The sequence below is a fragment of the Heloderma suspectum genome, chromosome 10 (genome assembly GCF_057233095.1).
Source record: "Heloderma suspectum isolate Gila_16-S chromosome 10, 16-S_ref, whole genome shotgun sequence".
Lineage (NCBI taxonomy): Eukaryota > Metazoa > Chordata > Lepidosauria > Squamata > Helodermatidae > Heloderma > Heloderma suspectum.
This window is the reverse complement of record NC_139467.1, coordinates 10,950,257-10,964,295: the sequence shown is the minus strand read 5'-3', so window position 1 is coordinate 10,964,295 and position 14,039 is coordinate 10,950,257. Positions and strand designations below refer to the sequence as shown.

The 14,039-nt window shown below is 45.3% G+C and overlaps 1 protein-coding gene across 1 annotated transcript; it reads right to left on the bottom strand.

Annotated features, from left to right (window-relative positions):
• Window positions 1–1,684: 1,684 nt before the first annotated feature.
• Window positions 1,685–14,023, bottom strand: RABAC1 (Rab acceptor 1). The gene is made up of 6 exons (XM_084815098.1): window positions 13,987–14,023; window positions 10,376–10,479; window positions 10,020–10,232; window positions 7,767–7,864; window positions 6,264–6,365; window positions 1,685–2,937 (listed from the first exon to the last, which is right to left on the bottom strand). Exons 2-6 carry the CDS (start codon window positions 10,453–10,455, stop codon window positions 2,849–2,851), a joined length of 582 nt encoding a protein of 193 aa, XP_084671224.1. The 5' UTR covers window positions 10,456–10,479; window positions 13,987–14,023; the 3' UTR covers window positions 1,685–2,848.
• Window positions 14,024–14,039: the final 16 nt, after the last annotated feature.

Here is a 14,039-nt window from a genome sequence, read left to right as displayed (position 1 = left end):
CTACCTCACTCGAACCTACCACACAGGGTGGTTGTAAGGATAAAATAACAGGTGTGGGGAGAGAACCATATATGCCAACCTGAGCTCCTTAGGGGAAAGGAGGCATATAAATGTAATAAACACAGGACCATTTATTATTACGTTTATATCCCACCTTTTTTTCCTCTTGCAAGGAACCCTAAGGGAGCAATTCCTATGTCCCCCAGACAGCATCTGCAGGATATAGGATTTTGGGATTCCTGGCTCCACACTCGAAGACAGGGCTCTGCGCTTGGAGCCAGGAAACCGCTGTACCCGCCCCCTCCCAGCCAGTGTGGAGAGGCCCACTGCCTCTCCGCATTCAGTAAATGGAGCATGCAGATGGGGGAAAGGAGGCATTCCTGGGGGGTGGGGGGAGAGGTCAGGGCGGCTGGCTTATGCCTTTTCCCATCGCCACCCCAGCCTCCTTTTCTTCCCCACCCTGAAGCCTCCAGTAGACAGGTAAAACTGCCCATCTAATTAAAATGCAGCATGGAGGGTGTGAGGTGCCTCCCTCTCTGCACAGGATACTCATAAGCCTCGGAGTTCGGGGGTTTAGGCATACCCAGGGCGCAACCCACAAGACTGCGTTCTAAGTAGCTTACATAGTCCCCTCCTCCCCCTTTTATCCTCACAACAACCACCCTGTGAGGTAGGTTAAGCTGAGAGTCAGTTACTGGCTCCAAATCACCCACTGAGCTTCATGGCTGAGTGGGGACATGAAACTGGGCCTCCCGAGTCCCAGCCCAATAGTTTAACCAATACACCCTACTGGCTGTCATTAACCCTATTTTGCATCTGACCATACTAAGCTCTTCTCCTTTTAAAACCAAAGTGCTGGCTTTTTTGTGTTCTTGTGCATTTAGGGCAGGATTCTCAACCCCAGTACTTATCTCAAACAAAGACTTGGTGCACACGTGTTTTAAGAATTGGCTACAGGAGGCAGACCCCTCTGACTGCAGGCCTCTGGCAACATTCAGAGGAACAGAGTGGGACTCAAGTAACAAGAACAGCCCTGCCAGGTAAAGTCAAAGGTCAATCCCAGCTTTCCCTAAGCTGGTGCCCTCCAGATGTGCTGGACTAGAAACTGCCAGCACCTGGTTTGGGATGGCTGGTCTATCCAGCCTCACATCCCGTTTCCAACTGTGACTAACTAGATGTTTCCAAGAATCCCACAAGCAGGGCATGAAGGCAACAGTCCTTCCCCACTGTATGCCTCCAGCATGTACTGTTCAAGCTGCATGAGGGAATCACAGAGTTGGAAGGGACTCCAAACATCATCTAGTCTAATCCACTGCTAATGCAGGAAATCTGCTGCTATAGCAAACCAGAGAGGTGGCCCACCAACCCCTGTTTCAAAAGCATCCAACAAAAGATAGTCCACCAACTTCCGAAGCAGTCTGCTCTACCGCAGAGCTTGTACCATCCTAATGTTTACAGCATTCTTGTAATTTGAACCCGTTGGTTTAGGCTCCCTACCTGCTGGAGCAAAAGAAAACAAGCTTGCTCCATCATCATGTGACACAAAGAGGAGCGAGAGAGAGCACGCAATTTATCTCTGCTCACTTTCTACACAAGGTGCAAAATTAAATCAATGCACATGAGACCCATGGGACATGATCCACTGGGAAGTTCTAAAGCCTTTTGAAATGAACGGAAGAACAGCATGACTTAATCTGGACTTTATTAACTGCTGCCAGAACATTAGTCACTTGTAAACGGCATAGTGTTAAGAGTCCTAACAGTTTCCAAGTAGATGAATAATAGCTGGAAAATGGTAAAAACCTACAGAACATGTAAGGTTAAGAGAAGGCAATCAATAGTGCTTTGTAAAGTTATGGTTGCTATTTGGTAGTTATTAGAGAATGAGATAGAATATGAATATAAACATACACAGAAGCCGAAGTCTTGGCAATAATGTTGTATATTGTGTTAACAGCTGGGGAAAAACATACTAGAAAAAGAATTCTATATTGAGCGCCATGTAGATTAACCATTTCAATTTGTCATCTCAGGTACCAAAATATCTTAGGCTAGCTATGTCCGCAATCAAACAAACCAAATTATTTTGACCAATTCACTAGATCAAAAACAATTCAAAATATTTAGAATCGGGTTAATTTACTGTAACTTTTTCCAATCATGGACTTTGGTGGGTTTTGATTTCTGATAAAACTGTTCTCCATCTTCAGCAGGCAAACGCAGCAGCAATGCACCAGGCCTGTGACGTTTTATTTCTGACAGATTGCTGCTGGTTGCTGTAGAGCAAGCCAGTGACTCTGGACACAAGTAAAGACCAGAGTTGCTGTGTGTACATACTCAAGTGTTTCAGTTACTGCATCCTCATGTGTCACTATGACCTCTTGGGCAGTACAAATTAAATGCTCAAAGAATGTTCCAGTTAACACTTTGGTTTCTTTAATGTTACTGATAAGAGAAAAAGGAGGCTCAACTCAAGATGTCTGCAAGAATTCTCAGAGGCTTGGTTGCTGGGTGAAGGGAGGATCTAAACCTCCCGGAAAAAGCCCTGAGCACAGCATTATAGCGTGCCTCAGATGGGGAAACCCAAGGTTAAGGTAGCTAGGAATTCAGAGAAGAGAAAGTCTGCTAAGAATGGGGAGACTGGAGGGCAGCCTGAAAAGGAGAGACTTGGAGAAGGCACTGAGCATTTTAAACACCTTGGAGGGAGCCCCTAGAGAAGGTAATGGCATGAGAAATGGAATGAAATAGAAGTGGTATATACAATGGATAGTGTAACAGTGACGCAGGGGCAGAGAAAACATGGTGACCCACTGGGGATAAGGAGGACAGCTGAAGTTCTCCAAGCTCTTCACACAGGCTCCATCTGCAGCTCATCGGTCTCCCCAGATTCCAGTTCATGGAAGGCCGCATGTGTACCAATAACTACCAAAGTGGCACCTGCAGGGCGGGGGGAGGGATGGGGACGGGGGGGACAGAGGGAATAGGGAGACAGAAAGAAGTATGGTTAGCCCCTTCCCTGTCCACAGTGCTGGGAGTCTCTTTCCTCTTCAGCTCTTAGGGACATCTTAGAATTGAGGGAGGGAGAGAAGGGAGCCAAAAAGGATAGGTTCACAAGAAGTGGGATGGAACGGAAGACCAGGAAGTGCTTTAACTATGTTTCAGTTCCCATCATAGGAGGAAGTAAGGTGTGGTATACCCTCTTTCTCAGAGAAGAAAGTACAGAATCCTGTTTGTCTTTCAATCCCATCCCACATTCTGCACAAAGGAAAAAGCGATCTGTATCACTTGCTAAGGCAGGGATGAGGAACCTCCAAGCCCACAAGCCATATCTGGCCCACAGAGGTTCTGGCATCCAACCTGTGTAGTCTCCTTGGTTCCTCCAGGGGATGCTGCTTGACCTCCAAGCCCCACCCCCTGGAGGAATTCTCCCCCACCAAGGAATGCCTGCTGTTATCTCTGATCTGAGATTGGAGATAACAACGCCACTCCCCCCTTCCAATCAGGAGGAGGAGCAGTGCAAGGGATTCCTGCTGTTATCTCTGTTTGGAGATAACAGTGGGGATGCAAGGGCTGGCTGAGTGGCTTTGCATAGCGTGCGGTGCTCTCGTGGGGATGCTGTGTGCTGCACAAAACCAGGAACTTAGCCAGTGTTGGGAGCCAGCACTGGCCAAATCCCTTTACCTGTGGTAAGAGGCACAGAATTCTGTGCCTGTCTCAGCAAAGACAAAATGGGCAGGAAGGGGGGCAATCATGTTAGTGGGCATGGACTTGCACACTGATGCCTGCTGGCTGATGGAGAGCCTGGCAGGGGGCAATTTGGACACCCACCCCAATCCAGTTCTGCACCCCTGTGCCTGCGGCACTGCCAGATTCCTTCCTGTTATATATTTAGGCACTGTTATCGTCAAAGTACTTGGACATGCAAAGAAAAACATGTTGTTGCATGTGGGATTTGGGGCACAATTAGTGTTCTGGTAAGGAACAACTGCCCCCTGATTCCATAAAACTGCGCTCTGCTGGGGACTGTTTGGAACAACTGCCCCGATACCATAAAACATCACATTTGGCCCTTCTAAGGCGCAATCCTATGCATGTTTAGCCAGAATAAAGGTCTAAAACTCCTAGCATGCCCTAGCCAGCCATGTTGGCTGGGGCATACTGGGAGTTGTAGCCTTTTTTCTGCCCTTAATTAGTCTCCCATTATTGTGGCTCAACCCCGCCTGGTTTAAGCGCTTTCTGCGGTGTAATTTGGAGGTGCAATGTTGATTAGGGACTAGTATTTTTGGGATGCAATCCTATGCATGTTTAGACAGAAAAAACTGGGTGGGGCATGCTGGGAGTTGTAGGCCTTTTTTCTGTCTAAACATGCATAGGATTGCACCCTTAGTAATTTAAATTTTAATATATGAGTGGTTGTAACTGATTAATCATTACAGGTTAATGCATTAATAAATATTTAAATTTCTTTTTTCTTTCCTTTTTAGGGAACTCTGTATTTTCTGGGATTAAGATAATTTGTGATAACTTTTTCATGCACTGCATGTCCTCCGCCGCCCCCGCATTTTTGAATATTTATTTGTATTGTTACAGATAACCCAACAAATAGCCCAACTGATAAAGCAATGTGTATACAGAGCAAAATTGATCAATTTATTGGAAATAATAAGCTGATCAAATTTGGCATCCCAGCCGCAAATAGATTTGCAGTTTTAGACACTGGTGGTTTGGATTCTCATAGAACTATTGGAAACATATCTAAGTCTTCTTCCCTCCCAAGGTGAAATCAGCAATATTGCCCCTTGAGTCATGTGATAACTATGAGAGGGAACAGACTCTCTTGATTACTAGAACAGTTTAGTTCTATCTATAAGCAACGAAGCACAATCCAATGCATGTTTAGACAGAGAAAAGGCCTACAACTCCCAGCATTCCCCAGGCAGCAAGACTGGCTGGGGAATGCTGGGAGTTGTAGGCCTTTTCCTCTGTCTTAACATGCATAGGATTGTGCCCTAAGAGAGATGAGGAAGAAAGTAGAGCGACCTCAATTTTCAGTTCTGATAATGGGCTTAACTACAAGTTAATCATTCTAGGTCTGAAGTGTGTACCATGAAAAAAGCTAACAGTGGTGAAGTCCAGCCAACTGAGAGTAAAAGAATTATACAGTCTAGTGTTCCCAGAAGAAAGTAACTTACTTCCATCAGGGAAAACTGACCAGAATAGCAATCTAATTCTCCAACCAACTCAGACTACTTTATCTATTTTCCCATGGAGAGGCTTTATACTCTTATGGGATTCTTTACCCAATGTAACCTATCGCCTTAAGCTTTTTACTGCATGTCCACCCAGAGATGATAGATTTAAGGGGCTTAGAAATTCTACAGGACTTGTTACGAAAGTAGAATAAATTGTGCAAAAATAAAATAAAATGTGTGAGCTTATCAAATTTGCATGATTTATGCATATCACAGAATGTTGCTTTTCTTGGTGCAGAATATATGTGCACATACATATATAAGAAAGACAGACAAACAGAGTAATTTCAAAATTTATTTAGAGCTAAACATTTCAGCTTCCACCCTCATCAGTAGCTGTGATGTTCACATCATAGCTACTGTTGAGGGTGGAAGCTGAAATGTTTAGCTCTAAAATGATTTTATAATTTTTCTGTTGTTAGTCTATCTTTCTTATATATTTTAAAGCTGACTGCATCCATAGTGGGTCCAAAGCCTCTTTAGTGCTTTGCTTTTGTGCTGATTTACACCAGCCTCTACACATACATATATACACGTATGCACACACAAATGCATACATACCAGTGGAGGCTGGTGGCTCTGATGTCCATGTGGTGCTGAATCCGCTCTGGGTTTCAGTCAGAACCAGTCAGTGCGAAGCACCCTGGATAGCTCCTTTAGAGTTCTGACTGAAACCCAGAGTGGATTCACCGCCCCACGGATATCGCCTGCGCTGATACATACATACAATGCTATGTGGCTTGTATTGGTCGAAATTCAAGTATCCAGTGAAGTGGATTACCATTCTATTTGTCAACGCACATGCAAATCTGAGCAGTGCAGAAGGGACAGAGCTGCTTTTGAAGAAGTCCCCCGGGAGCACTTAACAGCCTTGGTTCTTGCTTTTGTGAACATGCCCAAAGAGCTGTGGTCGGTGTCCCAAGGAATGGAAGACATGTGTTATTATTATCCAGGAACCAAGCAAGAAGGTATGTGCCTGACAACTGGAAATTGGGTGTCCTAGTTACTCACCCAGCACCCAAAAGACGGCTGAGCCAGCTCCCGCCAGCCAGAAAAAAGGAAAGGAGACACCCCCAGCCAGGCCGTATTGATGGGCTGTGCTGAGCTCCCGCCCTAGAGAAAAAGAGATGGGGTGAGAAAACAGAGGGTCAGCACACAGGGCCTATGCTGTAGCTTTTGGGGCTCTTGAGGCAAAGGTGGAAACCTCAGCTAGCTGCATGAAGCGATCACAGGCCAGAGGCCAAAGTTTTGCCCCGTTACTTCAAATAAATGCAAGCCACCCAGCCTTCTGCGGTCTGAAAGCCACAGGTCAGGGTCGGAACCTAGCGAGATGTGGATAATTGCCAAAGATCTGCACCGTTCTCGTTGGTGCATCACCATCTGGTGGCTACTGTGGAGAACTGCAACTTTCAATAACACAGACAAGAGTTTTTTGGGTGTTATCCAAAGCCATGCAATGGACAGATTTAAGGCAGAAAGGAGTCTAGACAACATGGCCGAGAGATTTCATGGCACATAACATTCTGTGCCTCATCTAGTTATTGAGGTGCCATCTTTGCCATCACTCTCCCAGGATCCAGCCCAGTTGCTCCTCATTACTTTTCAGTGAGAAACCATGTGCTGTCACTGACAATTATCAGTAATTTTTGCATGCCTCCTCTTAGGCCAAGGGTGGGTAACCTCTTGACCATGGGTTGGATGCAGCCCGTGGCACCTTTGGATCCAGCCTGCAGCCTCCCCACAACAGTCTTTGCCCCACCCCCCCAGGCAACTGGGCTTAGGAAAAAAAGAGTCCCTTTCACCGTGCACTGTAACCCTCTGAAAATCACTCCCCCTCCCTCACATATCAATTACGCTTAAAAACAACTCCCATTGGAGCTAAGCCTTAGGCTTTGAGCCTTTGAAGATCACCAGCCATTTGGTTGTCACTCACTCTGTATTTGATGAATCTCTGCTTTAGTTTGGCACATTTTGCTGTTGATTGGTAAACTTAACAACATAGCTCTGTGCACAGATCTCTAGCAATCCAAAGTGCTGCTGACTGTGATCTCTTCAGCTCAGGATATTCTACATTGCTATTTTAGCTCACAACCCAGCAGTCCGAGTTCTGATCTGTATATTCAAAAAAGGCATAGAGTACAGCCCAGCTGTGACTGTATCACTTCAGGATGAGGTGCGGAACTGCATGATCGAATGCTCCTTCATAGCAATGAAACAATATGGAAAGCTAGCATATCAGGGTTCTAACCTAGTCTTTCCCTTTTGTGCTAGTTTTTTACATGCAAGAACCTGAGGAGGGTTATGCGGAAGGGTGGACTATGCGAAGTGGTACATGTCCTAGGAGGGCTATATCGTGTGTAGCTGTCTAAGATGATTCTGAGCTTCAGTTTTGGTGTGTTTATTATTATTGCTTCACTAGTTGTGGTGTTATTTAATCCATATGGAGATTATGTATTGGCAAAGACTATGTTTATCAAACACACACCATATGAATTGCAGCCTCCCCTCACTTACCAAAGACAACAAGTTGTGACTGCTGGGTCTTCAGGTAGATGATGTAGCAGGCCCCAAAGAAGACAGCAAGTGCAATCAGAAGCAGAGGAGATGTGATGCTAACAGGAGAGAAATAACACCAGGAGGTCAGATGCATCAAGAACCAACATAGAACATCAGCCCTCTTCCCAATAATAGTAATCAAGGCTGAAATAATAAAGGGGTCGCAGATCTCAGGACACCAAAATGCACAGTAAGTAAAAAATGAAGATTTGCATACAACCCAGTGCAGCTTTCTCTAACTTGGCATCCTCCAGAATATGTTGGACTACAACTCCCATGGCTGGGAATGATGGGAGTTGTAGTCCAACCAACACATCTGGAGGGCACCAGATTGCAGAAGGCTGATCTAATGTATCAGGGCAAACAATTTTTTAAGCCTCTAGTATAAATGCCATTCTCAATTTTTCGTCCTAATGACAACTCTATATAAAAGAATTGAGAACACACAAAAAACCAGTCAGCCAGGAGGGCTAGAAACTTGGTTTTCTTTTGAAAGTAATGTATCTCAGGATGCTAAATTCTCTACCTGATCAGCTGTCAACCAAATAAAGAAACCTTAGTCAGTGAAGTAATTCTTTCATTACATCTCCACAAATGTGCATGTAACTAAAACAATTGTTTTGAAGCAAAACAAAACAAAACCCTTTATTTTTAGATGGTGCATGAACAGGTCACAGCAGGAGTCATTTTAGAAGAAATGTTCCCCCTTCCCTCTTTTCTAAGATGGTGTCTACCCACTGGCAGTTTTTTTATAAGCCAGTTTGGTGTTAAGTGTGTTGGGCTATGGCCAGAGATACCCAGGTTTAAATGCCCTCACAGCCACAAAGCTCACTGTGTGACCTTGGGCCAGTCACTATCTCTTAGCCTAACCTACCTCACAGGGTTGCTGTGAGGATAAAAATGGGAGGGGGAATCTTGTACTCTGAGCTGTGAGCTCTATGGAGGAAGGGCTGGATAAAAATGGAGTAAATAAATAAATATTTCTATAAAGGATAATTAACTCAGTGCTGACCAATGAGTCAGGGATGCTTTTTAAAGTCAGGTTTAAAAGGTTAGAACATAAGAATATAAAAAGAGCCATGCAGGATCAGATCAAAGGTCCATCCAGTCCAGGATTCGGTTTACCCAGTGGCCAAACAGATCCTTGTGGGAAAACTGCAAGTAGGACATGAGTGCAATAGAATTTCCCAGTCATGTTCCCCAGCAACTGGTGTACATAGGCATACTGCCTCTGACACTGGAGGTAGCATATAGCCATCAGGACTAGTAGCCACTGATAGCCTTATCCTCCATGAATTTGTCTAATCCCCTTTTAAAGCCATCTGAAGTGAAGCCATCACTACTACATCGTCTGGTAGTGAATTCCATATGTGCTGTGTGAAGTCTTTCCTTTTATCTGTCCTAAATCTCCCACCAATCAGGTTCATGGGATGACCCCAGGTTCTAGCATAATGAGAGAGGGAGAAGAATGTCTCCCTATCTACTTTTTCTGCACCATGCACAATTTTGTACACCTCTATCACATCTCCTCTCTCTTGCCTTTTCTCTAAGCTAAACAGCCCCAGGTGTTGTAACCTTTCGCCATAGGGAAGTTGCTCCAGCCCCTTGATCATTTTAGTTGCCCTTTTAGGTGTGGTGACCAGAACTGTACACACTATTCCAAGTGTGGCTGCACTATAGGTTTGAATAAGGGCAGTATGATATTGGCAGTTTTATTTTCAATTCCCTTTCTAACATGGAATTTGGCTTTTTTCACAGCAGCCGCATACTGGGTTGACATTTTTGTCCATCTGTCCACTACAACCCCAAGATCCCTTTCTTGGTCAGTCACCACTAACTCAGTTCCCATCAGCGTTTATGTGAAACTGGGATTTTTTTGCCCCAATGTGCATCACTTTACATTTCCTTTAAACCACATTTGCCATCTTGATGCTCATTCTCCCAGCTTGGAGAGATCCTTTTGGAGCTCCTCACAATCTGTTTTTGTTCTAGCTACCTTAAATAATTTGGTGTCATCAGCAAACTTGGCCACCTCACTGGTCACTCCCAGGAGGTTTTCAATCTTGTAACCTGTTTCAAAGTTGCAGCACTACCTGATACCAGAGTCTGTTGTTTGTTTGTATGCAGCTCTGTGCCTGCTCAATGATGTCCTCAGTGCAGAGTTCGGAAGATCCTTCCCTCCCCGCACCCTCAACAACAAAAACCACTTACAGGCAATAGACAATGAGTCCCAGGAAGACAAAGACGTAGTTGCTCTGAAAATACTCCACATTGCGTACAAGGCGCTTGCACAGCTCCCCGAAGTTCCGAGGTTTCCCAAAACGCCTCTGGTCGAGGAAGTTGGCCCAGGGCCGGATGGTGGCCCGGCGCTGATCCAGCCACTCCTTAGCAGGGCCTTGGGGCAAGAGAGCTGGGATGTTGATCCTGGAAGCGGGCAAGGTAGGAAGAGCAGGGGGGTGAGTTAGGAAAGGAGCAAGCCACAAAAGCCCTCCCTGCACCCTCTGAAAGGACACTTCCATCACCGAGCCCCCAACCCCTTTCCCTTGAGCAAAGTGATCTCCTCTTACTTGGTGCCCAGCACAGTTCCGGCAGCCTCCATCTCAGTGGCTGGGTTGAAGAGATGCTCTGGCCCTGTTTTGCCAGCCATTGCGCTTCAGGCAGGATCCAGGACCTATAGAGAGATGGGAGAGGCGATAGTTAAGTACAAAACGTGGGAGGCTGGGTTGGTGGGGGGAGGTGGAGCAAACCATCATGAATGCCAAAGTGTGCTGTCCAGAGATAGGCAGGGGCACTTCACACATTACACAGAGGCAAACAAGAGCCTACCATGGAGCGTATGTGCAACAGGGAACTGCAGCCAATGAAGGCTTCCTGACAAATGTATCTGTAAGAAACACCTGTGTGCAAAATATGTGTTTGTCATGTTCATTTTTTAAAGTTTTAGGTCTACACTTACAAGAAGACACGCAGGTCTATGCCTAAAAAGGTCATCTGTCAAGGGGCTTTAAGGGCACAATGCTCTTGTGTGGAACTGTCAGTGATGCAGAGAAAGGCTGTTGCTCTAGATTCAGGCCCCAGCACTACCTGGATTCTGAGCAAGAGGACTTGGAAGTTACTACAGCTCTGAGCTGAGATGTCCCGTGTTGGGTGACACAGCCCATGGTCCCACAAAGAATTACTTCAGAAGTGTTAACATCCCTCTGAATATGCTCTAATTACTATTTTTATATCCCATTATCCCTTGGAAAACTCAGAGCAGTTTATATGGAGTTCTCAAGGGGCTCATATCCCAGTGATGAAGAGAGTCACACCTACTTAGCATCAATATTGCTACAGGGTCAGGTGCTCCCAAACCATCCATGTACTGTAGTTGCCAAGATAGGTTGAGAGCAGACTTCTCTTTAAAAAGGAGTATGCACCCCTACTCCTGATGTTTACATGAACCAACACATTACCAAAGTAGGCCCTCTCCACTGCTTCCCATGATTTCTCTCTCTGCCATAGGCACAGGGTGAATACAGACAACCATTTACCACGTTGGGACATACCAGGGAGTACATGAAAACACCTGATAAGCTGGCCATCTGTATTGCCCTGCCAAGAAGTGAAGAGAATGTTTACCATTCCCCTGCTTTTCTGGATTTCTCATTGGATGCATCCTCACATGTAGCAAAATGAGGTAACATCCTGAAGTAGCAGAAGCAGCAACTATACTACTTCAAGCTGCAAGTCAAGAATGTCATTTTTTTTAGTATTCCTCTAAACAAAAACTCCCTAAAAATATATTTAAAAATCTAGAACACCAGGGCTAAAGATTCTAACCAATGCTACTCCCTGCTAAGCTAGCTTTCTACTTGCAGAGAATTTTGTATTTATTCCCCCCACCACAAGATATAGGGGAGGATTCTAAAATGCGATTCCCCTACCTGTAGTCTGAAATTATACAGTCCATTCTAGCTCCTAAGGATTCTACCCTCTGATTCTGCTAAATGCAAGCTACATAGGACATTGAAGTCCTGCCCACTGCCTCCTAGAAACCTTAATCCACAGCTCCTCAGTGATTTCACCAGACATTGCACTAAACACATCCATAAGGACTAGAAACTTGACAAATAAATAAATGAAAGCTGATATTATGAGCTTTTTCTGTGCTTGTGGGGATTTGCGGTATACAGCCATCCTTGCCTGTAGGGCTGTAGTTTGCATGTATCTCTACCCCCCTCCAGAACAGGAAGCGCTAGCAGAATTTTATGGCTCACAGTTATCCCTTGCATCCCATTTTCTGTAGGTAAACCAACAATAATTGAGGCCTCAAGCTGATGGATGGTTCCTGACATCTTATCTTCTTTTGAACACTTCACTTTCCCACCCAAAAAGATTCCCGATGAATTTATTTAACAGCATGGAATTTTACTTTACAGGAGGGAAATATGCAGGCTTTATGCAAGCCAGCAACTGCCAACCTGGCAGAGGTATTTCCACCCACAGCTGTGCAAACAAATACATCCTGTACAGAGGAATTAGTTTGCACAAAGAAGTGCCAAGCAGGACCAGACCAGTTCCTGGTGTTACCAAGCAGTCTATGGCTAGATCAAACGAAATTCATAACAGGAGGGTATGGTTTCAATCATATTATTGACAACATAACTTGCTTTACCTAATTATGCTTTTATGGTACACAATGCCTAATGGCCTCTGATGAGTATGGTGTTGGGGAGGGGGAACACCTGGTCTCAAATGCTAGCTTCCTAGGTGGCCTTGGACAAGTGACTAATCTCTCAGCCTAGCCAACCTCACAGGGCTGTTGTGGGAGATAAATTGGAGCTCGTTTACATTAAACTACTCTGAGCTTCTTAGCAGAAGGGAGAGATACAAATGTAATGAAAAAAAAATACAGACAATGGGTGACAAGCAACTTTTTTTTAATGAAAAAGAAGAGTTTCTTTGCATTAACAAATTACACTTTGAGTGGCTGATGAATTTGTCACCTGTCTCCCATGTATCTCCCCATGAACACCCACAATGTTGAAAGATGAGATCTGTGTTTGTAACCACTTTGTGGATAGGCTAGGGATTATTAGGGAAGGGACTGAAAATAAGAAAGCCAGTATCTACAGTATGGCCATACTTGGAATACTGTGTACAGTTATAGTCGCCCCATCAAAAAAAAGGGTATTGTAGAGCTGGAAAAGATGCAGAAAAGGACAACTATAATGATAAGCGGTTGGAACACTTTCCTTGTGAGGAAAGGCTAATGGCTTTTTAGTTTCTAGAGAGTAAAAGCTGGGGGGGGGGCATACATGATAGAGGTTTATACAGTGATGCATGTTGTGAAGAAAGTGGATATAAAGCCCACCCATCTCTCTTATTCTTAGAACTTGGGATCATTCAATGAAATTAATTGGCAGAATTTTCAGGTCAGACAAAAGAAAACACTTCTTCACCCAAGGCATAATTAACGCTTGGAATTTGCTGCCACTGGCTCAGCCAGCTTTAAAAGAGAATATTCATGGAGGAGGAAAAGTCTACCAGTAGCTATTAGCAATTACAGCTGTATAAACCCTCTGAAAACCAGCATTGGTCTGAACACCAGTCACTGCGGAATAATAGTGGAAGAGGGCTATTGCCTTACTTTCCTGCTTGTGGGCTTTCTGGAGAGGCACACATTCCCCATCCCTGCTCTAAATAACCGATGACCGGGGTGGGGGGGGTGGGGGATACGGGAAGGTTGTTAACATCACGCCCCGCTTGTACAGATCCCAAAAGCATCTGTCTGCCCATTGTTGGAAACAGGATACTTGGCTAGATGGACTCCCGGCCTGATCCGCCCAGGGCTCTTCTTACAAGTCAAGAGGAGCAGAGTGTTAAGAAACGGTGTACATTTCGGCACGAAATGCCACTTACCACTGGCCCAGGGATGCCACACAGACCACGAGGGGGGACCCAAGCTTAGACTCCAGCTAAAGCGCGGAGAGCACCGGGTGCATCTCCCGTCTCTTAGCAGCTCTTAACTCTCTTGCGCAGGGAGGGGAAGCAGAGCACGAAGGGCTCAGTCAAAAGCCTGACAAGAGACCCCTCCCTTCCTCCTTCCAGGCGGCTCCAGCCCGGAGCGCAACAGGCCCAGAAGATGCTTTCCCCCTGCATCCAGGGTTGCCCCTGGCAACAGAACCTCACTCACCTGCCTCCTTCTCAATCCGGTCCAGCTCCCCGCCGGAAGCGATTTGTTTGCGT

Coding starts and splice junctions, on each gene's coding strand:
- RABAC1 (XM_084815098.1), bottom strand. CDS start 10,455: ATGGCTGGCAAAACAGGGCCAGAGCATCTCTTCAACCCAGCCACTGAG. Junction 7,865..10,019: donor GGACTCATTGTCTATTGCCT/GTAAGTGGTTTT, acceptor CTCTCCTGTTAG/CATCACATCTCCTCTGCTTC. Junction 6,366..7,766: donor GTCACAACTTGTTGTCTTTG/GTAAGTGAGGGG, acceptor CTTTTTCTCTAG/GGCGGGAGCTCAGCACAGCC.